Raw genomic sequence first — 25,989 nt, forward strand, 5'->3', positions numbered from 1 at the left:
ATCCAGTGCTCGAATGCTGAGTCCCCACCAAGCCTGCTCTCTCCCAGACAGCTGTCTGGACACAGAAAACTGAGTCGGCAAATTATGCCAGTAACTATGTTTAGCACAAACGTTTTTCCTTGTTTTACTGTCTCCTCAAAAGTACACCTGAGGGGGCTGGAGAGATGGCTCAGCAGTTAAGAGCATTGCCTATTCTTCTGAAGGTCCTGAGTTCAATTCCCAGCAACCACATGGTGGCTCACAACCATCTGTAATGAGGTCTGGTGCCCTCTTCTGGTCTTCAGGCATACACGCAGAAAGAATATTGTATACACAATAGATAGATAGATAGATAGATAGATAATTTTTTAAGAGAGAGTACATCTGATAAAAATGTAATACTTTCATCCCAGTTTAAAAAGAAACATGGGTCAAATAGTGTAATATTGCTTCATAAATGTACACAAATAACATTTAGAATGAATAAATTAAAATCTCATAATCAAAGTGTAAGCAAACAAGGATACTTCTACCTTCAATGTTTTCAATACAAAAGTACAAACCTTGCTGGCTGTATCATGAAGCTTCGCCTCAGTTTTCTCCAAGGCTGAAGAGACGTATTCCTCTTTAACAAGCTGTAGTTTTGTTTCTTGCAAATGTTTCTGGGTGGTTTCAAGTTCCTGGGTCTTAGTTTGCAGGTCCGACTTACACTGGTCAAGTTCATTTTTACTATCCACAAATAACTCTGTAACCTACACATAATACATTAAACAATTCTTTTTAAGAATCAGAAAAATGCTGGTGGTTGGTGAAACACTTAGCTAGTTAATAACATTAGAAAAACAAAACAAATTCTTTAAATGCAATAATCGGTAATAGTTTGCTAGACTGATTAGAATATTTTTTAATGGCATCTGGTTTCTTCCTAGAAGGCTTATTCAAAATTGAAATAATGTGGTGATGTTGGTTAGTTCTCCTGGTTCCGCCCAGGACTTCAGTGGATTGTCACTATAAAGGTGCCACGTGAGGGCGGCTCAGAAAGGGTCCGGTTGCTTGTCTAAGCGTCCAATGTCTCCCAGTTTCTAAAATCCTTAACATGAAAAGGAGCAGGAGAGAAAGCTCAACTGGTAGAAGGTTTACTTAGCATAAACAAGGCCTTAGGTCCCACCCCCCAGCTCTGCATAAAACAAGGCCTGGTGATGCACTGTTGTAATCCCAGGCAGAAACAGGCAATCCAGAAATTCAAAGTCATCCATGGCTACACAGTTTTGTTGCTCTTTGAGAAAGGTTCTTTTTATGTAGCCCTGGACAGCTTGGATTAGGCTGATCTCTAACTCACGGATCTCTAACTCATCTGCCTCTGCCTCCTAAGTAATTAAAGGCACGTGTTTGAGTCTAGCCTAGACTACATGAGACTTGTCTCAAACTAAAAATAAAAACTGAGTATTACCATGAATCCTAGGCCTTTAGCAGGCTTTGGAAGTCTGTACAAGTATACTCTATAGTATTTACACAACAATGAAATCATTTAAAATACACTTCTCAAAAACACAACCCAGTCATTAAACAAACATCTGCCTGACTTCCTCTGAAGTTGTATTAATAAGAGTCAAAACAGAAGCTTTTTCATTACAACCAAAGGTAAAAAATAATACAACTTCAGTTGAAGAATCAAAAAGAAAAAAATTTGTTCAAAAGAGGAAAAAAGTCCCTACAAATTCTAAATTTCCTTCAGCATTTCCTTTTCAAGAGATCTTGCACGTCACCCAGAATGCCTACCTTACTGAGCTCCTCCTCAAGAACACCAATTTTTTCAGCCAACTCAACAATTTGTTCCTCCTGAACAGTTAATTTTCCATTCATGGCTCTAAAACAGAGTTTAATACAAATTTAACAGTTAATGTTTTGTTTTAAATCCTACAAAATTTTCATCTAATTATATAACAAAATACAACATATTATAACAAAATTATGACAGCTACATAAAATCAACTCCATACTCCTTACTCCCACGTGTGACTTAAGTGGTGATATATGGTAAATAAATAATAAGTGTAAAACACAACAAATGCTTCCTTCTTAGTTTATGGATGAGTGTTATGCCTGCATGTATGTCTGCATACCACTTACATGCCTGGTGTCCATAGGGACCAGAAAAGGGCATCAGATCCCCCTGCAACTGGAATTAGTCGGTTGTCAGTCACCACGCCAGTGATGAAAATTAAATCTGGATCCTCTGAAGAGCCAGGGATCTCAACAACTAAACTACCCCTCCAGCCCCTCACTGTTATATAAATGTAACGCTTCTCATTTGACCTCTACCCTGAAACTGAGGACCTTTATCTATGAAAGAAAGTTTTGGTGTGCAAACCCAATTAGAGGTGCAAAGGAGCTGGGGAGTAGCTCAGTAACAGGGTGCTTGTCAGCAAGCACAAGAAAGACTCTGGATTTGGTCCTTAGCACTATAAAATAACAGTAGTGAAGCATGCCTTGGGAGGCAGAGGTAGGCGGATCTCTGAGTTTGAAGTCAGCCTGGTCTACCGAGTGACATCCAAAACAGCCAGTGTTATACAGAGAAAGCCTGTCTCTAAAGAACAAAACAAAACAAAATTTAAAAAGAAAAAACCTGACAGAGAAGGAAGGTAACACAAAGTGGAGACTGGGGGTGGGGAATACAAGTGACTCCAATCAATGAATCAGTGATACATAATATAAAGATGCCCCCCCATGTTGTAAGTCATTAATACTTGAAGACATGAAACATCACAAGAAATGGGTAAGATAAATGTCGAAAACCACCTAGAAGACTGAATCAAAGCATGTACATGGAACAGTATCAATCCTCTTTATCTACAGGGATGCCACACACACAATTATACTAGTGCTAGGCATACTGTTAACACACCTAGTCCTGGGTCCTGTGAGATTCACTAGGGTAGAATTTCTCAGTTTGAGCAGCACAGGTGCTTTGTACAAAATAATTTTTTGCTGTGGGCTACCCTGCACATGTTTCCTGATTCCTATCTACTAGATGCCAGTAGCATGCTCCACCCATACCAATGAGACCATCAAATAGGCTGAATGAGGTCTAGGGTGGTGCAGAAATGTAGAACTGTTTTGCATACTTAACCTTTGTGCTCTCTCCAACATTTTGTTAATCAGCTCTGATCTGGGCAAAGGTGAGCTTAGCCGGTGCTGCTATGAAACAGCAATCACAGCATGTTTCCTTCAGGTGCCAACAGAGACAGCAGGAAGATGACCTGGTATCCTGCTGAAGGATGGATAAGTGCCTCACCCAATTCCAGAAGCAAAGTAATGGGATGGTTTTGTTGTTGTTGTTAAATAAAAACAGGACTGACTGCACTACCTTAAATACATATTTGCTTACTAGAACATATTAAGATGCATTTATTTCCCACTAGCACAGAACATTTTATGCATTTTATAACTATATACTTCTCTTCATATTTTTGATCCAAGTAGATAAGCTAGTGTTGACACTGAGATGAAAATGCACACTCTCAAAAGCTAGATCTTAATTCTAAGCTGGACAGACTTATTACCACCTCTCCCCTCACTCCTTACTGAGGAGTGCTGTCCAGAAAAGATGATGGTGACAGCTCTCATCTGGACCACTTTACACCAAAAGAAGCCCCTACTTGATTGTTTTCATTTGTTGTTTTGTTTTTTGAGACAGGGTTTCTCTGTGTAGCCCTGACTGTCCTAGAACCAGCTCTATAGACTAGGATGGCCTCAAACTCACAGAGATCTGCCTGCGCCTGCCTCTCAAGAGCTGCGATTGAAGACATGCACCACCACTGCCCGGCTAGAGGCTCTACTTCTAAGTGCAAGAAATTATCACAGCTGTCAAGTTGGCTTTGGTCCTGGGGAACAAGTGACAGAACCAGATCCATGAAAATAGCCTAAACTTTTGGTGCAGGGAACATGAATTCTTAAATAGAGACCACATTTTTTTTTTGTAATCTTTGTTAAATACATACTATGAAAACAATGTTTCTGGGGACTTTTGTTTTTTGGGGGGTGGGGTTCAAGACAGGGTTTCTCTGTAGCTTTAGAGCCTATCCTGGAACTAGCTCTATAGACCAAGCTGGCCTCAAACTCACAGAGATCCGCCTGCCTCTGCCTCCCAAGTGCTGGGATTAAAGGTGTGAGCCACCATTGCACAGCTAATGTTTCTGTTTTAATGAATGGAGAAAACATGAGAAAAATCATAATCAATCTGGTAATACTACATTTTAAAAATGTTGTATTTGTCAGTGCTTTAATTATAATAAAACTTAATTTTAACAGCAATACTAATTTATTTTTCAAACCAGAAAGATAACATCATATTGGTTACTTACTAAAGGAAAAGAAATAAATGCAAAAAAAGAAATCAACCCACAGAATTCACCTGAAGAATACAGTGGATGAGTGAGCACGCGGCTTTAACAGCTCAAACTTTCCATGATCTTTCTGTGTGGGTGAGATTACCCAGAACCCCATGCTCAGGAGTAACAAAAGGCTCTGGGTACGATTTTTAGAACATTTAATAAACCTGACTATGATTTGATTTATAATTCAAGAAGAAAATTCAACGGGGGGGAGGCGAGCAGCACTTGAAGTGGGTGAGCTTAATTCAGATCCTAATACAATGCAGGTGCTAGAAAGCCTGGCCGTATGTTAGAGTGATTTCTCTGGGAACGTCCACATATCAAACAGCCAGGAACTGTTACAGCAGGGAGCAGCTGGGGAGAAGCCCTGAATCACAGTCTTGTACTCAGACCACCCAAACCTTTCAGGCTCACCAGGAACTAGGTGTTTCCCTGCCACGTGGAATTGTGCACGGATTGTATGAGGCAGACTTTCAAATTTTAGGAATTTTTATTTGCAGAGTGATGGAATTAACCAAAATAATACTAAAAAGGCAAAAATGCATTGGGAAAGGTCAGGTTTTAATACTCAGGTTTTTTCCTCATGACAAATTTCTCAAAGGCATTTTATTACAAACTAGATTTTCACTATAAAAAAGCTACTATGTTGCAACTTCAATTTTTGAGCTCTGCTTCATACCACCTTTTATCTACACTTGACATCTTCACAGGCCTGCTGGAGTTCATAGACTTGAATGGCACCCTGTTTCTCACCTTCCATCTGCTCAAGGTCAATGTTAAAGAATGCTGTGTAACACTCATCCAATAAAGTCTTTGACTTAAAACAAATAAGGCCTGGATATTACTGAATATCCTCTAGGGGGCAATGAACCTCCTTGCTGAGAGCCAGGAGCCTCCACTTCAGCTCCCCTCTCACTACTCACAATAAAGAGCCAGGCATCTGAATGAAAAGCCCAGTGAACGGTGAACTCCTGTAAGCCCATGCTAATTGTTAACAGTGGCTAGAGTATTCTCTAACTGGAGAACTGGGGGAGTGTTTTCAGAAAGATTCAATGGGTTTGCCCTACAAAAAATTCAACCAAGAAAAATCTGTGATGGAAGCCCAGATGTGATTCCAGGAATCACTTTTTTACACTCCAGTCAACTTACAAGACTATAAGCCTCTCCCCCCACAAAACTAATTCATATTTTAATGCCAGCTAAAACCCACTAGACAGTTGAGGAAACAAACACAAATAACAAAAAGGAAAACAGATCCTGAAATGCCGGGCAGGGATAACCCACACCTTAATCCCAGCAGTCAGGAGGCAGAGGCACATGGATCTCTGTGAGTTTGAAGCCAGAATAGCCAGAACTACACCAAGAAACCCTCTCTTGAAAACACAGACAGACAGACAGACAGACACACACTCACACACACACACACACACACACACTCTCACACACACACACATCCTGAAGAGTAAACTTCAAAAATATTAACAATTTTCTGAGGAGTACAATCTACCTACACTAGAATAGGACACCATATTTTCTAAAGGTCAGCAAAGATGTGGTAGAGCTCTTACAATCTAAAAATGGGACAACAGAAATAAAATTCAACAAAAATATTTGAACATAAAATCAAAGTATAAAAAGGTAAAATAGTCAGGCAGTGGTGGTACACATCTTTAATCTCAGCACTCATGAGGCAGAAGCAGGCAGATCTCTGAGTTTAAGGCCAACCTGGTCTACAGGGCAAGTTCTAGGACAGTTAGGACTGCTACAGAGAAAACTGTCTCAAAAAAAAAAAAAAAAAAAACCATTTAAGGGCTGGAGAGATGGCTCAGCCGTTAAAGGCTAGGCTCACAACCAAAAATATAAGAGTTCGGTTCCCAGCACCCACGGCTGTCTCTCCAGCCACAAAAAAAAAATAAAAAAATTTTTTAAAAAATAAAAAAAAAAGAAGAAAAGAAAAAAAAACATTTTAAAAAAAAGGTAAAATAAAGTATGATGAATGATTCTTCTTCTTAAAGATAGACTGGCTGTATTAAAGGCATGAGATATCCCACCTGGCTGAAGCAATGCTTTTAAACACAAAACTCATAAGCCTTCCAGACCCGTTTTTTAATGGGTTACACTGATTTCTGGAGTGTTAGGAAATCTGAGAAATGACTGGGTCTAGAACTATGACAGGGATCATAGGGTGAAGAAAAGATAAATATGACTTCAAAGAAGTGTATCTTCTCTGCAGTGATGGTTACACAAATGTATACATGTATCACAATGGAATAGAACCATATATACACAAGACATCAGTGTCAATCTCCTATGTTTACTATTGAATCATGGTTATATAAAGGAATATTGGTGGGAACTGGGTAAATCATATATGGGGTGCCAGGTGTTTATGAGCCACACTGTAATTTTAGTACTCAGAAGCTGAAGTAGGATTGATATATATGCACACACACATGTGTGTATGTGTGTATGTATGTATGTATGTATGTATATCCCCATATATATATCTCCATAGTTAGCCTGACCTGCATAGTGAGTTTAAGGTCAGCTAGGACCACACAGCAAAACCCTGTCATAAAAAAACAAAAATAATGAAAGGGCTGATGATGTGACTCAAATGGTGAAGTACTTGTTCCACATCCAAAACCCTGAATTTGATTCCTAGGACTCCGTAAAACTAAGCATGATGGAACATGCTTTTATCCCAGCAATTTAGAGGTAGAGGTAGGGAGATCAGAAGTTAAAGGTCATCCTTGACTACACAATGAACTTGAGACCAATCTAGACTACATGAGACCCTGCCTAAATAAATGATCATTATGCATGGGGCAACTCTGTACTCTGAGAGCTTTTCACATAAACCAATGATTATTTTACAATAAAAAGCTTAAAAGCTTTCTAAAAAGTGCTTGATAACAATTGTGTGTGTGTGTGTGTGTGTTTAAACATTTATTTGGTGAGGGAGGTGGTATGTGCTACCACAGCACACATATGGAGGTATGGAGATCAGGGGACAACTTCTGGAGGCCTGACTGGTTCCCTCCTTCTGCCATGTGGGTTTGAGGATTCGGGTCCTCAGGCTTGGTAGCACCTTTATCTGATGACACATCTCATCGATCACAGCTTTACTTTTAAGACCAGTCTTGCTATGTGGTCCTGACCGGCATCAAACTCTCAATCCTTCCATCTCTGCTTCTTGGAGCATGCCACATTATAGGAAGAAAAAGAAAACTCTATTTTTTTTAATTTGTTTGTGTGTGTGTGTGTGTATGTGCATGCGTGCGCATGCGTGTGCATGCAATATGATGTCATACATGTAGAAGTCAAAGGTCAACTTGTGGAAGTGGGCTCTTTCCTTCTACCATGTGAGTAGCAGGCATCAAACTGAAGTCATCAGACTCTGCAGCAAGTTCCCTTACAAAAAACCACCTTGCTGAGCAAGTAACTACTTTTGAACGCCAAACCAAAAGAAGCACTTATTGGAAGTAGACAACATTTCCTTAGTGCTACACACTTATAAGTGTAGGTAGTTTTACATCAAACTATCTGTTATCTGAAAGTATGGCTTTTAGAGATGAGTATATTAGGACACCTCTGTAATTCCAGTAACTGTGAGGCTAAAGCAGGATTAAGAGAGTTCCAGGCCAGCCTGGGGATATATATACATGTGTATGTATGTGTGTGTGTGTGTGTGTGTGTGTACATATATCCACATATACATATATATGTATATATATGAATATGTGTATGTATAAACACGCATATATATACACACACACATACATATAATGCATGCATACACACACACACACACACACACACACACACACACACACACACACACAGTGAAACCATCTCTAAAAACAAAATGAAGGGACTGGGGAGATGGCTCAGCAGTTAAGAGCTCTGTCTGCTCATCTGGGAAACTGAATTCAGTTCCCAGGACCACATGGCGGCTCACAGCTGTTTATAAATCCATCTCCAGGAGATCTGGTACCCTCTTCTGGCCCATACAGCTCATCCTAAATAGTGTACACAAATATACATTGAGGCAAACCCACGCATATCCTTAAAATAAGTAAACTTTTAAAAAAAAACAACTTATCAACTGCACAGCCAAAGGCTTACCTAAAACTTTCTTCAGAGATGTACACTCCATTTTTCTCACGGACTGCAGCAAGATCTCTCTTCAAACGCTCTATCTCTTCTGTATACTCCTACACAAGAGCATGTTATATACAGACACCAAGTTAGTTTTTTTTTCTTGTTCTATCATTCAGTGTGGAGAGAACACGCAGGAAATAAATGATAGCCCTTTATGTTTTTCAAACATAAAAAGTTATAATCATACTTTTTAAAAAATAGGAGTTCACTCCAAAATTCAGGCTGGCCTGGAACTCATGGCAAGCTTCAGTCTCACCCTTTGAAATGCTGAGATCATATGTGTAGACCCTACCTCCAGCTATAACTATATTTTAAATCCATGCTAATTTGTCTAGAAATATTCTTTCAATAGCCTTAATGAGTCTTTAAATGTGTTCATTCTAAACTTCCTATCCAACTTTGATCTCTACTGTGATAAAATACTGTGACCAAAAGAAATCTGGGGAGGGAAGTATTTATTTACTTCACACAATCCTCAGGTCATATTCAGCCACTGAGGGAAGTCAGGGCAGGAATCCAAAGCAAAGGCCATACTGGCTTTGCTCCTCCATTTAAGTGAAAATGTGCTGTGGCGGTTTGGGTGAGAATGGCTCCCATAGGCTCATGTATTTGAATGTTTGGTTCCCAGTTGGATTGTTAGGAAGGAGTCAGAGCCTTGTTGGAGGAAGTATGTCAGTGGGTGGGCTTTGAAGTTTCAAAAGCCCATACCAGGCTCAGTTTTTCTCTCTTGGTCTCCATCTTTCAGATCAGATATGAGCTCTTAGCTAGCTGTCACTTCTGTACCATGCCATACCAGCCTACTATCATGCTCCCCACCATGATGATCATGGACTAAACCCTTTAACACTGTCGGCAAATTCTCAATCAAAATCAAATGCTTTATTTTGTAGGTTGCCTTGGTCATGGTATCTCCTCACTGCAATTAGAACAGCAAATAAGACATATGTTTACATAAATGCCTATGAATTAATATAAATAGCAAGTTTCTTTGAAATAAAAAATTGAAGTTATTCAACATATCATTCAAGATGATCACACAAATTATACAAATAGCTCAGCCACCATGAAACACTCAGCACTAGCCGGGTGGTGGTGGCGCACGCCTTTAATCCCAGCACTCGGAGGCAGAGGCAGGCGGATCTTTTTGAGTTTGAGGCCAGCATGGTCTACAGAGCTAGTTCTAGGACAGGCTCCAAAAGCTACAGAGAAACCCTGTCTCGAAAAAAAAAAAAAAAAAAAAAGAAAAGAAAAAGAAAAAGAAAAAAGGAAAAAAACAACCCACTCAGTACTAAAAAGACCTATTGAGATAGATACACGACAACTTGTGTGAGACCTCAGAGAATACAAAATTTAAAAAGACAACTTCAAAAGTTTATGCACTGTATACAATTCCCTTCAATAAAACTTTTGAAGCTACAGAATTCTACAAAAAAAAAAGTAGTGAGTACAGGAATTAATGCTAAGAAGAAGGGGGGGGGGAGCTGGAGAGATGGCTCAGAGGTTAAGAGCATTGGCTGCTCTTCCAGAGGTTCTGAGTTCAATTCCCAGCAATCACATGGTGGCTCACAACCATCTATAATGCTATCTGGTGCCCTCTTCTGACAGAAGATTGTATGTTTAATAAATAAATAAATCTAAAAAAAAAGAAGAAAGGAGGGAATTCTATGAGCATCTTATGGGATTTGGGGAAATAATTTACTGGCTGGTGTATGTTTAAACAAAGTATAGTATCATCCATACAATAGAATGTTACTCAGCAACATAAAGAAATAAACTATTGGCACACATAACAACAGCATAAATAAAATCTCAAATGTTACACCAAGTAAAAGATAGAAGTAAAGGCCAAATAGTATATGATTCTTCTTCTAGGAAATGTATAGGAAAATCAAAACTATCTCTAGAAAGTGTATTGATGGTGGTTCATGCCTGCAATCCCAGAACTAAAGAGCCTGGGCTACAAACTTAAGATTCTGCTCAAGAACAAAACAGAGGCAGATAGACACAGAGAAAGTTTTTCAATAGCTACTTGATTATAAAGATGGGAAACTACAATGTTAATTTTTTCCTTAAAGTGGATTGTAATAGATGTTGGGCAACTATCTTAATGTATTAAAAATCATTTAAATACATGCTGACAAGAAGTATATGCTATGGTAAGTAAATTTCGCCTCAAAGATGTAAACAAAATTTCAACTTGTTAACACAAATGTCAAGAGTGTCAACTGTGTTATAAAACTGGCAATGTCAACATATCAGTGTTAGAACACTGCAACAGCAGGCATTTACTTTACTTTAAATCACTATATAAAAGGCCTACCACATGGGGCTGGTGGAGCAGTTTAGTGCAGCAGGTCTCCAGAACCACTGTAGGCAGAACACTTTTGCTTGATCAGTGAGACTATCACTCATTAACAAATGTCTACAACAAGAAATTTAACAAATCCTGATTAAAAGTGAACTGTTGCTATTCTTAGTCAGGCCTGCTGGGACGACTTTAATCCCAAGCACATGGGAGGCAGAGGCAGGCAGTCTCTGTGAGTTAGAGGCCAACCTGGTCTACAGAGTGAGTTCCAGGACAGCCAGGGTTACACAGAGAAACCGGGTCTCAAAAAAAAAAAAAAAAAAAAAAAAAAAACAAAAAAAAAACCACTATATCTGTTGCAAATCATGTATTTCAGACATGCCAAACATGATTACATTATTCCATACAAATTCTCAATTACCTTAATAAGAGCTTTTTTGGTGAGTTTCTGATTAACCTCAGGCTTATTCATTATGTTCTTTGCTCTGTGAGCATATTCCAACGTACTCAGAGTTTCCTGTCATGAAAAGAAAAGGTTAATTACTGAAGGCATGAGGATGAAGATAAGATGCTTCTGTTATGGGGGAGGAGAACGCTTTTGGTGATGCAGCTGTCTTTGAGTCACTTCTGTTTTTATAAGTAACCCCAATAAAACCCATTAGCTCACCAAGGTGAGCCCTGGCGATGTCTTTGCTTTTGGTCTGGCATGCAATCAATCAGAGGTGAGTGGACATTTGTCCATGAGATTCTAGGAACACTGTCACACAACACCTATATCCATATAATTAAATATTACACACCCATAAAAAGAATGAAGTGTTGATCTGTAGCACAATTTCAACATAGCACAATAATAAATCGTAATGAAAATAGTGTGCTAAGTATAAGTCAGTGCCCCCAAAAAAGATGTGACTTGGTCTGAGTTCTCAATGAACCCCTACACAGCACACACCACTATTGACCTTCAGCAATCTTCTTCTTGTTTTTTATGTGTATGGGTGTTTTCCTGCATGTAGGATTGTGCACTCTGTGTGAGTCTAGTGCCTAAGGCACAGAAGAGGGCATCAGTTACAACTAGAGTTACAAATGGTTGTGGGTCACCATGTTGGTGCTGGAAATCCAACAAGGGCCCACTGGAAGGTCTTAATCATTGAGCCATTTTTCCAGCCCCAGGAATTTTTTTTTAAAAATATATGAAGGGTTAGCAAGATGAGCAAAGGCACTTGCTACCAAGTCAAATGACCTAAACTTGATCCCTGGAGCCCATATGGTAGAAGTGACAACCACAAGTTATTTTCTGATCCCAATCTGTATACACACACACACATACACAACAAAATAAATATAAAAATTATTTTAGCTGGGTGATGGTGGCACATGCCTTTTATCCCCGTATTCAGAAGGCAGAGGCAGCCTGATCTACAGAGTGTACCAGGACAGCCAGGGCTCCACAGAGAAACCCTGTCTTGAAAAACAAAAACAGAAACAAAAAAACTGTTTTTTTAAAAAAAAGAAATTATGATGCCAGTTTGATACAGCACATGCCTATTGTCACAGCACTCTGGAAATTGAGGCAAGGAGAACACAAGTCTTGGCCAATCTGAAAGACACAGGAAATTTTAACTCAAAAGAAAACTAGCCGAGAGAGAGAGAGAGAGAGAGAGAGAGAGAGAGAGAGAGAGAGAGAGAAAGGAAACCACTTTGGAAGTCATCACTAGCTTTTTATTGTAGTAGCATCCTCAAGCATATGTTCATATACAATGTCCAGATTCCTGTATATTACAGTATAAAATGTAGCAAGTAAAATGAACTTTAAAGAAAATACAACAGTTAAGAAAGGCTTACAGTTCCCACATCTGTAGCTTTCTCTCAAAGGGCTTACCTCAAGATTGAGAGACGCAGGGGAAATGGTTGCAATTATAGATGTTCTTGTACGCCCCCCAAGAGAATCTTGCAGGATTCTAGTTAATTTAGATTCTCGATAAGGAATATGAGGTGTTCTTTCCACCAGAGCAGTAATAACTCTTCCCAAAGTCAACAGGGACTGGTTGATATTCCCAGCTTCCCGAGCCCTCTTGTCAACAGCTCCAGAACGCCCAATATTTTCACTTCCTGCAAGATCAACCTTTAATTTAAAAAAGAAAATGTCAATTTACTGTATTTGGATTCAAAGACTTGTATTCTTTTATATCTTTTATTATATATAATGTACTAAGTGGCTAGCAAAATAAACTTTCCACAAGTTTCTTGTTCTACTCCAAAGTAATTAATAAAGTTAACTATAGAAATACTGTATGTAAATGAAATCCCAAGCATCTCTAGGAAGTAATCAAGAATAACACAGTGGCATTAAAGCAGGATGCTTACCAAATTCAACTTTCCAATTTTAACAAGCTCTTCCCCATCAATTGTAGTTTCCTTCATATGTATTGTAACAGAAAAAACTGAATGGGAACGACTAGAAAACAAGATCAGGTTGTTCAATCGTTACAATGTAAAACATTACTTGTTTTCTACAAAACACTGAAAATCTGGCAAGGAAGATCTAAACACACAAAGGAAGACAACAATAAAACCTGGAATGACAAAATTTCTACCTGCTACCTACAATACTGACCATAACAGGAAGTTATCAAAGCAAAGCCTACATCTAGAACACACCAGTTCCTGGGTTCCATCTCCAGCGACCGACACACAAAAGAATTTACAGGCACTTCTGAAAAAGAGGAGTGTCTCAGAGCAGATAGCTCCCATCCAGAACATCGCTGCATTTATTAATGTGATCAGCTGTGGAGAATATAGTAACTTTTAATTTTCTTCTTTATATTTTTAAAAATTCTTATAAGTTATTTAAATTATAGAAAAGGAAAAGGTGCAAGGAAAAGTCAAACTACATTTAAATTCTATCTACCTTATGTTTTTCCATTATTACCCACTGATTTATATTTTAAAACATTTTATTTATTATGCATACATTTGGACGTAAATACAAAAACGGGTAGGGCACATGCCACACAGAGTTGGTTCTTTCCTTCTACCTTTTAGGTGGGTGGGTTCCAGGAATCAAGCCCAGATATCTAGGCTTGCATGACAAACATCTTAACCTACTGAGCCATCTTGTCAGCAGCACCACCAGTTTCTAGTCTAAGATTGTGGAATTAATGCAATTAAGAACAAATATCAATTGTCTTAGGAAAACTGAGTTAATTTTTTGTTCATAAAAAGTGATCTTTATTTAGCTGGGTGGTGGTGGCGCACACCTTTAATTCCAGCACTGGAGGCAGAGGCAGGTGGATCTCTGTGAGTTCGAGGCCAGCCTGGTCTATAAGAGCTAGTTCCAGGACAGATTCCAAAGCTACAGAGAAACCCTGTCTCGAAAAACAAAACAAAACAAAAACAAAAAAAGTGATCTTTATTTAATATAAAAGAAAAAAATGTATAACCAGGAATGGTGATAAACAGTATTTAGAGAAATTTATTCCTCCCTTTTCATGAATGCCAGAGTTAGTGACTGTGTGTCTATACCAAAGTAAAATCAATTTTTTAGATTTATTTATTTATCTATTAATTATGTATACAGTATTCTTCATGTACTCAGAAGGAGAGGACACCAGATCTTATTATAGATGGTTGTGAGCCACCATGAGGTTACTGGGAATTGAACTCATGACCTCTGGGAGAGGAGCCAAGGCTCTGAACCTCTGTGTCATCTCTCCAGCCCAAGAAAATCATTTTAAAACAAAGATTTACTCTCAATTTCTATCAATCAAGTGATCAAGTGTTTGACTAATATGTGTCCTGAATTTAATTCCCAGTACATCCCCCCAAAAAACCACAAAAGAATGAAAATTAACATGTGATTTTCCTTTTATTGAGATTATAGGATTTTTTTTTCCAGTACAAGTTATATAACAGTGACTTAGAGGCCACTTTAAAAAGGTAGCTTAGCCTTTGTGCATTTCATCCTAAAATTTAATAGGGGTTCCCAGCAGATATGGTTTCATTTAAATTATTTGTTTTGTTGGTTCTTTGGTTGGTTTTGAGATAAAGTCTCACTATGTGACTTTGGGAGCCTCGAATTCCAAGAATCCTACCAGCCTCCAAGGCCTCTGTACTGGGATCAAGGCAAGCCCCACCAGGCCCATCTTTGGTTCAGTTTTTGAGTCAACAGAAGGGTTAGAGATAAGATTGTTTATGCTTTAAGGTTCTTTTGTTTGGAAGCAAGGTCTCAGTATGTACGCTGGCTAGCCTAGTTATATAAGTCCTTTTGAACTCCAGCTCCTGAGCCTCTTTCCTCAGCCTCTCAAATGCTGGAATTACAGACATGAACCACCACACCACAGCCAGCAGACCATCATTTGAAAAAGAATTGTTTCTAAACTTTACTACTTCTGCAATAATCTATCTCTGTTTCCTTTCAATAATTTTCCAAAATTGCCGCCCTTTTTGACCCTGATGGATGTTGAGTACCAAGAACTCCCCTTACAGCACCAAATCTGCAATACGACGCAATTCCATAATGAGTTCTGACTTGACACCTCCAGATTTCTCCTAAAGGAGAATGGAGCAAAGGAAACGGCTCCCTTACCTGGAGTAAGCATTCATCAGGGTTGCTGCAGTTGTCCGTTTTGCTGCCCCCTTCTCCAAAATTTGGTAAACTTCATCTTTGTTGTGTACTGTGATTTCCTCTAAACCTTTGATTATCACTCCTCTCTGATCAAATATCAAAAGAATATCTATTACTTTGTAAAGAAAAAGTATATTGACTTTTCAAAGACTCAGATAATAAAATTCAGAAACTTTATCTCAAACTGAGATACCTTGTTCCGGGGATCATCAAACATCTGCAGCCTCTCAGAAACATCAGTAGACGAACTAAGAAGATCAAAAAGTTCTTCGTTGTAGATTTCTAAAAGGGACACTTTGACTGAAAATTCAGTGCCATTATCAGTAAGTTTCTCAAAAATTTGATGAAGAGTGCGTGGAATTATACCAGCCAAAGGATCCTGAAATTATATTAATAAGATTAAAATAAACTAAAAAAAATTGAACTCAAAATGCCATTTGCTACAACAACTAAAACATGACAAAGCCCTCCTTCAGAGTTTATTACTGTATTTGCAATACTGAGGATTGATCCCTAGGTCTTACACATACTAGGCAAGCATTCTACCAATGAGCTATACCCTATCCCTGTTTTTCTTTCAGAGGCAGGAGTCTCCCTTACATTGCTCAGGTTGGCCCCACACTTGAGATACTTCTGCCTCGGCCTCCAGGGTATCCGGAGTTATGGCTGCACACCATCATACTCAAGCCTAGTTTATTTTATTATATTCCTATATAGCCTAGACTGACTCTGCATCTGCAATTCTCCTAATCCAGCCTCCCGAGGACTATATTCCAGGCACAAGTCACCACACCTTGTTTATATTTTATTTCACTATCAGCCAATTAACCCTTCTGATCCACTTGTTCTGCATTCTAACAATCACAACAAACTACTTGAAGAAAATTTTGTCTGTACTGAACATGTACAGACATCTCCCTTTATCACCATGCCTAAAACATGCAATATAAACTAAGCGTGGTGATGCACACCAAGAACCGCAGCTCTTGGACACAGAGAAGAGGATGAGTTCAAGGCCTGCCTCAGCTACACAGCAATTTTACGGTCAGCCTGGGCTATATAAGATCCTGTCTCAAAACAAATATCCACCTCCCAAAACACAGTACAACAATTATTTACATAGTACTTGCATTATATTAAGTATTGTAAGAACCTACAGATGATTTAAGCTATGTACAAATACTGTACCATCTAATAAAGACTTCTGAGCATTCTCAGACTTAGGTGTGTGTACTGGAATCAGCTCCTCTCCACTGATATTGAGGAATAACTACTGAGGGATTAACTTGCCAATGCAAGCTAAATACCTAACTAACCTCATCATGTCTCTTTGCCTCAGTGGCAGAAGCAAGATGACGAAAGGAACGTATTCCTTCAGAAAGCGTCGCAACAAGACGCACAGGTTGTGCCACCGCTGTGGCTCTAAGGCCTACCACCTTCAGAAGGCTACCTGTGGCAAATGCGGCTACCCTGCCAAGCGCAAGAGAAAGTATAACTGGACTGCAAAGGCTAGGAGACGAAACACTACCGGGACCGGGTGGATGAGGCACCTAAAAATTGTCTACCAAAGATTCAGACATGGGTTCTGTGAAGGGACAACCCCTAAACCCGAGAGGGCAGCTGTTGCAGCATCCAGTTCATCTTGAGGATTTCAATCTGTCATAAAATAAATGTTCTGCTTTCCAAAAAAAAAACCACTGAGTAGCAATGATAAAATAATGACCATCCTTCCAGGAGCATGAATCATCTTTGCCTATACTACCTATGCTTCCTGCTTGTTTGCCACTTCGTAGCACTACTGGTTATCAGAACCACTGTTCTGATAGGACAGTGTTAAATATTTGAGTAATTCTTATTCATATAATCCCAGCACTATGATACAACAACTATTACAAACCAAAGGTAATATAAAGTGAGTTCCAGGCCAGTCTGAGTTATAAGACCTTGGCTCAAAAAGCCAAAATAATGGTAATAATAGTAGTAATGATAATAAGAATAATAATTTTAAACTATTGCCTAAAGCACAATAAAGAATAGTATAATAAAACTGAGACAGAAACCATATTTGAATAACATATTACAGAATATTGTTATATTTCTTTTTTTTTTTTGGTTTTTCGAAATAAGGTTTCTCTGTAGCTTTGGTGCGTATCCTGGAACTAGCTCTTGTAGACCAGGCAGGTCTCGAACTCAGAGATCCGCCTGCCTCTGTCTCCCAAGTGCTGGGATTAAAGGTGTGTGCCACCATCGCCTGGCACATTTCTTATGTTTCAGTGTTAGTTATTATTGATAAAATTTTATTATGCCAAATTTATGAATTAGAAGATATCGTAGGTACACATGTAAGAAAAGGCATAGTATACACACTATTCACTATTTAGGTACCCACTACGGGTCTTGAAACACTAAACCATTTCCCTACAGATAAAACAGGGTGGTAGAGAGAAGGACTACATTCTGCTCCTGCTATTCTGGAGGGTTTTTTGTTTGTTTGTTTGTTTTGCTTTTTGTTTTGTTTACTTTTGTTTTTTTCCAAGACACGGTTTCTGTGTAGCTTTGGAGCCTGTCCTGGAAGTCATTCTGTAGACCAGGCTGGCCTTGAACACACAGAGATCCACCTGCCTCTGCCTCCCAAGTGCTGAGATTAAAGGTGTGCGCTACCACCGCTTGGTGTGTTATTCTGAAGTATAAGTAGGACACACACACACCCCTCCCTTTTTGAGGGGGAAGGCTGAGACAGGGTTTCTCTGTGTAACAGTTCTGGCTTTCCTGGAACTCACTCTGAGACCAGGATGGAATGCAAGAGATGCTCCTGCATCTGCCTCCTGGGTGCTAGGATCAAAGAAAGGCATGTGCCACCACCACCTGGCAACTAGACCCCTCTTTTTTATCACTTAACTATATTGTATGTGTTGTTCTTATCTCACCTATTGAGACCATATATTTCTGATATATCAGTAATTTTACTAAAGTACTATGTATTGTACTTTAGTATAATAGAGAACTTAGGTTCATGGTTAACATGTTTCTGTGATCTTCTGCATCTCAAAGATCCATAACCAGGTTGTAGTTGGCCAAAATTTTGCCACACTCAACATAAAAGGACATTATAAAAAATAAATACCTCCTCCCAGGTATATACTTCATTAGGTGATCTTTCACCTTCCATTGTAAAAGTTTTTCCAGTGCCAGTCTGTCCATATCTGTCAAGATTTCAAAAAAAAGTATTAAATCAAAAACAAATACACACATGTAAACTTTCTCATCAACTTGAAAATTAGTTGTTTTGCTTACGCAAAGATGGTGCAGTTATAGCCCATAATAACTTCATCTAGAATTGGACAGACAACACTTCGGTAAACATCAATCTGTTTCGTAGATGCTCCAAACACCTATTTAAAAAAGAGAGAAACGCACTGAAAACACATCATTCATGGTAATGATTTTGCCCACCAGAAACTCGCTCAACAAGCTTGAAGACAAAGTTCAGAAGTACACCATTTTCCCAGGATCACTTTAGTTAGTAAGCCAAGAAGGCAGAAGAAGTAAGTACCATATCAAAAGTGTACGTCTTCCTGGAGGTCTTGTCAGTCAGCCCTGCAGTTCGCACACTGACTTCTTTCCGCACATTATCACATTCCACTACCGAGTGGGCGTTAGCTTTCCGCTCCGCCAAATTAAACGGTCTGTAAAAAAATAAAAAAAAAATACACAATGTTAGGAACTTTTAATGTTAGTTAACAAGTTAAAAAACAAAGCTTTCTTTAACTACATTAATCAAGAAAATATGTGTAGCTGGGCAGTGGTGGCTCAGGCCTCTAATCCCAGCACTGGGAGGTATAAAGATAGGCAGACTTCTGAGCTCAAGGCCATCCTGGTCTACAAAGTCAGTTCTAGGGCAGCCAGAGCTAAACAGAGAAATCACATATTGAAAAACCTGTGTGTGGGGGGAGAGGACAACAAATAGAAAAAAAAAACAAAAAACCAGCAGAAGAGATTAGTGGTCTTCATTCTAAAGAAATACCTAGACTTAAAGTAGTATTATTTCCAAACGGCTCAAGGGATCAGTGAATAAAGTACTGGCAATCCAAGCGTGAGGAGCAGGCTGGACCCCAGAGCTCACTGAAAAGCCTAGTTGAGAAGATCTGATGAGAAGATACAACGATAACTTGATCTCTTCTAAATATCTGTACACATCTCTATTTTGCAGTTTTGTTCTCTGAGCTTACTGAGATGCTTGCCTGTACCTTGCATCCAGCTTGTTTTGATTATTTGGTTGGTTGTTTTGTTTCTCTTTCATCCATGCCAATGTTATCTGTCACTGGGGGATATCTGAATTGCTTTCTATTTTTATATATATATATATATATATATATATATATATATATATATATATATAAAAGGCAAGTATGTGTAAGGCTCCTGTAATCCCAGCACTTGGAGGCAAAGACCAAAGATCTCTGGGGCAAGCTGGCTAGCGAGAACAGTCAGAATCTTAAGCTTTGGCTGCCATGAGAGATCTTGAGCCGTCTAGCAAGATATCCATGTCAGCTCCGGGCCTACACATGCATGCATGCACACACAGATACGCTTTTAAAGGTGGGGAGGGTGGGTTTGGGTTGGAGTGAGATCGCTCAGTGGGTAGAGGTGCTTGCCACCAAGCCTGAAGAGTTGAGCTCAACCTCTAGAACCCATACAATGAAAGAAACCTATTCCCACAAGCTGTCCTCCATCCTCTACATATGCCTCCAACCAAAAATAAATGAACAAAGAAATAAATGGTTTTTATTTCTTGAGCTTATGATGAAGCTCAACTGGAAGTATGTCTGGCATGCACCTGTCTCAAAATGAAACCCAGGGATTCCTTCTCATAGCCTTCTTCTCCCCATAAACACTGCCACATTCAATTTCTGCTGTATGTTCCCACCACATTCCTTTTCAAAGGTCATCTCTCATAATCCCCTGTTAGTGTCTAACAATTCAGACTAGATATTTGTTTTGTTTACTATATCCCAGTACCCAGTATATGCTTGGCTCTATGTCAAGCTATATTACTTAATAAAAGTCATCCCAAGAGGAATGATAAAAAAAAACTAAGTGAACTGAAAATTAAAACAACCTATTTTATTTCTGGGGACTGTAACCTTTGTAAGTCAACACTCTTGCTATAGCATTATCAGTTTAGCTCCATTTAATCCCTGTCAAAAACCACAATCCACAGAATAACATTCATAACATTTATACACTTAATACTTAACTGAGCCAAAGGAAACAACTTGGGTTATTTATTTCACTGGGTATATAAGAAAGGTCTAAGTAGAAAATCTCTTCCCTCACTGCTAGACAACCAAGGTGTTGTTCATTTATAATGCATACCTCGACTTTTCCTGTACCTAATTCACTAGCATATTATTGGGAGGTCAGAAGAACCAATCTGTGATCTTGGGAAATTTACCTCCTGGCTAAGAGTAGTGCTGTCATTTTGTCACTACATTGAAGTCTGCACAATGCACAGTACCAACGGGAATATACATTACTAAGAATTCACTAAAAACTAAGTTAAAAACCAACATATACTGCAGTAAAATTATCAAGTATAATGAATTTGCTTTCGTTAACTAAAGCTTTTCCAATTAGCCTTCTATTCCCAGCATCTCTACATTACTTTCTTGCATGAATATGAAATTAAGCTATAGAATGCATGTCATTCAAATTGTCAGGAAGGAGTAATAAGAAATTTATACAGATCACACATTACTAAAAATTATGAAAACACATGCAGGGCATGGTGACACAAGTCATTAATCCCAGCACTCAGGAGGCAGAGGAAGGAGGAGTCGGTCAATTACTGAATTACAGGCCAGCCTGTCTATATAGCAAAGTACAGGACAGCTGTGGGGGTGGGGGTGGAGATAGGGATAGAATTATAAAACTCTCGAGATATTCTTTAGAGACTGTCAGCGCTACCAAAAAAAAAAAAAAAAAAAAAGTCTTACAATTTACTATTTTCCTGCCCAGATTTCTCTAACTAAAAATTGTAAGGATCTTGCTGATTATCTTAACAAAGTCAATCAATTTGGGGCCTCAATACAGATAGAGAAAACCTTCAAGCCAAAATGGTAAGGGAGGGACACTAAAGATTTTTAAAAAAAATTTAAAAGTCCGATGTCATTCCACAAATATTCAGCATCATATACTTGTTATATGATAGATAGTAGGGATAAACTAGTGAACAAAACAAAAATCAGAAAACAAATCGGGAGCTAGAGAGCTAGCTCAGCAATTAAGAACTCATATTGGATCCAGAGGACCCAACAGTCTCTTAACTCCAGGGACATCAAACTCCCATGCACCTATCTACACATACTTAAAAATAAAAATCTTTTTAAAAAAAAAGGGGTGCTGTGGCTGTTGCTCAGCTGATAGGAGTTGCTTGCTTGCCTAAAATGCACAGAGCCATAGATTTGATCCCCAGCACCACATACAGGAGACACTGTGGTGCACACCAGTGGTCCCAGCACTCAGGAAGTGGAGGCAGAAAGACAAGGTGTTTAAGAACAAGGTCACTGTATAATATTGTATTCATGTTTTAATAAATAAAGCTTGCCTGAAGATCAGAGGGTAAAACTAAGCACTAGAGGCCAGGCAGTGGTGTCACACACCTTTAATCCCAGCACTAAGGGGAATATAGGACAGGAAAAAGAGAGGCTTAGGCCTCAGTCTGCAGTCGTCCAGCATTGGTAGAGGCAAGACGTGTTTAGTGGCTGGGCTGTTTTGCTTTTCTGATCTTCAGCTTCAACCCCAATATCTGTCTCTGGGTTTTTAATTATTTGTGCTGCACCACTGGGCACATCAAACCCCATCTCAAAAGAAAAAAAGAAAAAACTAAACGAAAACATATCACCAAATCCTCCTCAGGAAACTTAACAAAGTCAGAAGAGATATTACCAAATAAATATATTAATAGCTACTAGTATGCTATAAATAAAAGAAAATTAAGCAAACTAAGGGGGCACAGGAAGTGATAAGACGATAGATGAGTAGTATTTTGGGGTGATCATGAGATGCTTCCTGATGAGGTGACATGTGAGCAGAATTTAAATGTGAAGAGATTAGACATGTAGGTATTGGGGTAGGAAAGCTTTCCAGAGAGACAACAGAAACTACAGGGTCCTGATAGGCACAGCAGATGCATTAACTGTAGTTTCAAGTGGAGCGGTGGTGCAGGCCTTTAATCCCAGTGCTCGGGAGGCAGAGGCAGGCAGATCTCTGTGAGTTTGAGGCCAGCCTGGTCCACAGAACAAGTTCCAGGACAGCAAAACTCACACTTCTTAATTTTAAAACTATAAGCAATCAAAACTATATGGGACGGACATAGACAGACAGACAAAGATAAGTAGAACAGAATGCCCACAAATAAGCCCACTCATATGTGGGCAAATGATTTTAGACAAGTGTGCCAAAACTAGTCAGTAGTTAAAGAACAGTTTTTTTAACAACTGGTGATAGGAAAACTGAATATCCACATATAAAACAACGAAGTCAAATATTCCCCTAACACCATGTACAAAAAAAAAAAAAAAAAACCTCAAAATGGACAAAAGACTTGCACCTAAGACTGTGAAACAGAGAAGGCTAAAGCCTGACAATGTTGGCTTTAACAATGATTCCTTGAATAAGACACCAAACACACAGGCAACAGAATCAAAAACAGGCATAGTGGCTCACACATGTAATTCCATAACTCAGGAGGCTGAGGCAGGACTTATTTGAGCTGAAACTCAGCCTGGACAGTCGACTGAATTTGAGACTAGCCAGAAGGCTATGAAGTGAGAGACCTTGCCACCAAACATAGATACAAGACAAACTAGATCTAACACTCAACAGCCTGAGAAAGTCTCATAATGTTTAATGACAAGATTTGCACCAGAAACACTACTTGATAGAGAAAAAGCTAACCAGAAAGGAAAAAGAAAAACCTATGCCAAAATTATTGTACATGACAGACACAATGTCAACATTTTTCACTGGTAAAAAATATAAAAGAAATCTCTTAAAGCAAGGCTTGAAGTGTAGGAGGATAAGGACACATGGGAGTTGTATTCATCAGTTTGAGTGATAACTGAAAGCTGGCATCAGAGGTGGTTGTGAGCCACCAGGTGTGGGGGTCAGACACAGCCCTCCAGTCCTCTGGAAGAATGAGAAGTTCTCCTAAACTGAGCAATCTCGCTAGCCCCCAAAACTCACTTTTTAAACAGTTATTTTGCAGTTTGTTATTCCTATTATTACTATCAGTATTGTATTACCTCTTCTGTGTACTATTGTTTCCTTCATCACTTGCAAAATATGTGAGTTACAAAGAACACTAACGGTGGTGTGGTGGCACACTCCTTTAACCCCAGCACTCGGAAGGCAGAGGCAGGCGGGTGGATCTCTGAGTTTCAGGCCAGCCTCGTCTACAGAGTGAGTTCCAGGACAGCTAGATCTGTTACATAAACAAACAAACCCCACCAAAATGACAGGCACAGTGACACACACTTGTCACCCAGTACTTAGCAGAAAGAGGCACAAGAATCAGGCCTGCAAGGTCATCTTGCGCTATGCCAAGAGCTCAAGATTTTAGTGTGGACTACATGAAATCTTGCCATAGGAAGGAAAAAACATATACTCAAAAACTACACACCAAAACAAAACCAAACCTTATCATTTTCGATATCTACACTTAGCCACCAAAGCTTGGTAAGCAATATAACACCTAAAAGTTTTATAAAATATTTCAGTTTGGTGAATACTTTTGGACTGACAAAAAAAAGGTTGCAAGGGCAACCAAAGCAGATGTAAGATACACACACAATATACAGGAAAAAGCACTAAAATGTTGGGGGGAAATCACTACTTAAACCGCATTTCAACAAGTATCATCGGTTCTCCACGAGTTCATTTTAAAATTGGGTAGTGGGGTACCTGTAACCACGAGCCAGCAATCCCACCTACCCCTCGCCCCCAGAGGCTGAGACTGTAAAGAAGGTTAGCTTATACCCTGGAGTTCCAGACCGGCCACGGTAACATCACAAGAACTCAAAAAAATTAAAAAATTCGAGTAAATTATTTGAATGTCAGTCAGGCGAAGAGTTGAAGCCCCACATCCTCTCACTATTCACAATTCTCTTTTGGTCTATGGACAAAGACAGATACAAAGAGAAATAAGGCTGGGCGGTGGTGGAGCGCTCCTTCAATCCCAGCACTCGGGAAGCAGAGGTAGGCGGATCTGAAAGTTCGAGGTCAGTCTGCTCTAAAGAGCGAGCTCCAGGGCAGTCAGGGCTACACATAAAAACCCTGTCCCATAAAACTAAGAAAAAGAAAAAAAGAAAAGAGAAAAGGAGAGATGTTGCACCACAAACAAGTACTCTAATGGTTGTGAACTTCATTAACCCACTTTACAGGTTTGCTTTCAAAGCTTAACTTCAGTGACGTCTACTTGGATAACTAGAGATGAGTAAGCTAATACATCTAGAATAAAGAAAACTAGCAATTACTCTTCCCGAAGTGCAAATAAGCCCAAAGCAAGCAAGCGTCAAACTATCTGCAAAGTAGACACGAATCTTTATTCCCAAGCTGACAAGCTGCATGCATTTTGGTTTTTTAAAAGGGAACGCGCTTTCCACTGAAGCGCAATCATGTGAACGCAGCCTAACTCGAAGCAATACCAACGCTCTACCATTCTTCCCCTCAGAAACAAACCCTAATGTAGAACTCAATCTGGTACCATTTTATCGAACAAAACACGGGGAACCTAGAAACGGGCAATTTAGATCTTTTCAGAAAATGTAAACAAGCAGCTCCCGCAGACGGCGCGGAAGGGAGCCCAAGAGCGAAGCCTCCGCGTCCAGACTCCTACCAGCCTCTCCCTACCTGCAGCGCACCACCACCTGGATGTTCTTGCCCTTCTCCTCTTTCTTCTTCGAAGAAGAACTCGGCTGAGACGCCATGACGCTCGTGCCCAAACCTGCCGCCCTGGCGGCGACTCCGACGGGGTGGGACACTGGGGGGTCCGCTTCCTCACGTCCGATGCTGCCGTAGCCTGCAGGACCGAGACCCGCAGCTCGGCGTCCCCGCGGTGCACGCAAGCCTCTGGCTGTGGCCACCGGCCGGCCACAAGCGGACAGCCAGAACCCCCGAGCTGGCCTCGGCACAGAAACCAGCAACGATTCGGCGCCTCAATTTGAAAAAAGGACTCGAGTTACGCAGCCAGTAGCGGCGAAGCACGGCGCGCAGGGCATCATGGGACGCCGTGTCGTCACCGCGGCACGCTAGGGCGTGGCCGAAGGGAGCGGGAGACGGTGTGGGCAAGGGAGCCGTGGTCCTAGTTACGCGGTGAGTGGTCGTAGTTACGCGGTGAAGAGCCGCGGCCGGTCGGCTGCTGCGCCCTGGGACGCCTATGCCGCCGTGCTCACCGGGTCCTGCCCGCCCTCTGAGGCCTCTCGCTTTCAGGCGAGCTGACTAACGACTCGGCGGGGTTT

General features: G+C 39.8%; 2 protein-coding genes across 2 annotated transcripts in view; one reads left to right on the plus strand and one right to left on the minus strand.

The window, feature by feature from the left end:
* Kif11 (kinesin family member 11) overlaps nt 1–25,677 on the minus strand; it is a 44,964-nt gene extending 19,287 nt beyond the window's left edge. Inside the window, exons 1-12 of the mRNA XM_048438923.3 lie at nt 25,382–25,677; nt 19,023–19,155; nt 18,764–18,861; nt 18,594–18,672; nt 15,663–15,848; nt 15,431–15,555; nt 13,210–13,300; nt 12,725–12,967; nt 11,264–11,359; nt 8,502–8,590; nt 1,759–1,846; nt 543–731 (exon numbers count right to left, since the gene is read on the minus strand). Of these exons, the coding sequence (XP_048294880.3) occupies nt 543–731; nt 1,759–1,846; nt 8,502–8,590; nt 11,264–11,359; nt 12,725–12,967; nt 13,210–13,300; nt 15,431–15,555; nt 15,663–15,848; nt 18,594–18,672; nt 18,764–18,861; nt 19,023–19,155; nt 25,382–25,458 (1,494 nt within the window). The 5' untranslated portion in view covers nt 25,459–25,677. The remainder of the gene's footprint in view (nt 1–542; nt 732–1,758; nt 1,847–8,501; nt 8,591–11,263; nt 11,360–12,724; nt 12,968–13,209; nt 13,301–15,430; nt 15,556–15,662; nt 15,849–18,593; nt 18,673–18,763; nt 18,862–19,022; nt 19,156–25,381) is intronic.
* LOC125403519 (large ribosomal subunit protein eL37-like) lies at nt 16,816–17,140 on the plus strand. The gene has a single exon (XM_048438924.3). It carries the CDS (start codon nt 16,822–16,824, stop codon nt 17,113–17,115), a length of 294 nt encoding a protein of 97 aa, XP_048294881.3. The 5' UTR covers nt 16,816–16,821; the 3' UTR covers nt 17,116–17,140.
* Nucleotides 25,678–25,989: the final 312 nt, after the last annotated feature.

The sequence above is a fragment of the Myodes glareolus genome, chromosome 7 (genome assembly GCF_982192425.1).
Source record: "Myodes glareolus chromosome 7, mMyoGla1.1, whole genome shotgun sequence".
NCBI classification, from domain to species: Eukaryota; Metazoa; Chordata; class Mammalia; order Rodentia; family Cricetidae; genus Myodes; species Myodes glareolus.

Bases quoted from the DNA above. Each gene is read 5' to 3' on its own strand.
- LOC125403519 (XM_048438924.3), top strand. From the start codon at position 16,822: ATGACGAAAGGAACGTATTCCTTCAGAAAGCGTCGCAACAAGACGCAC.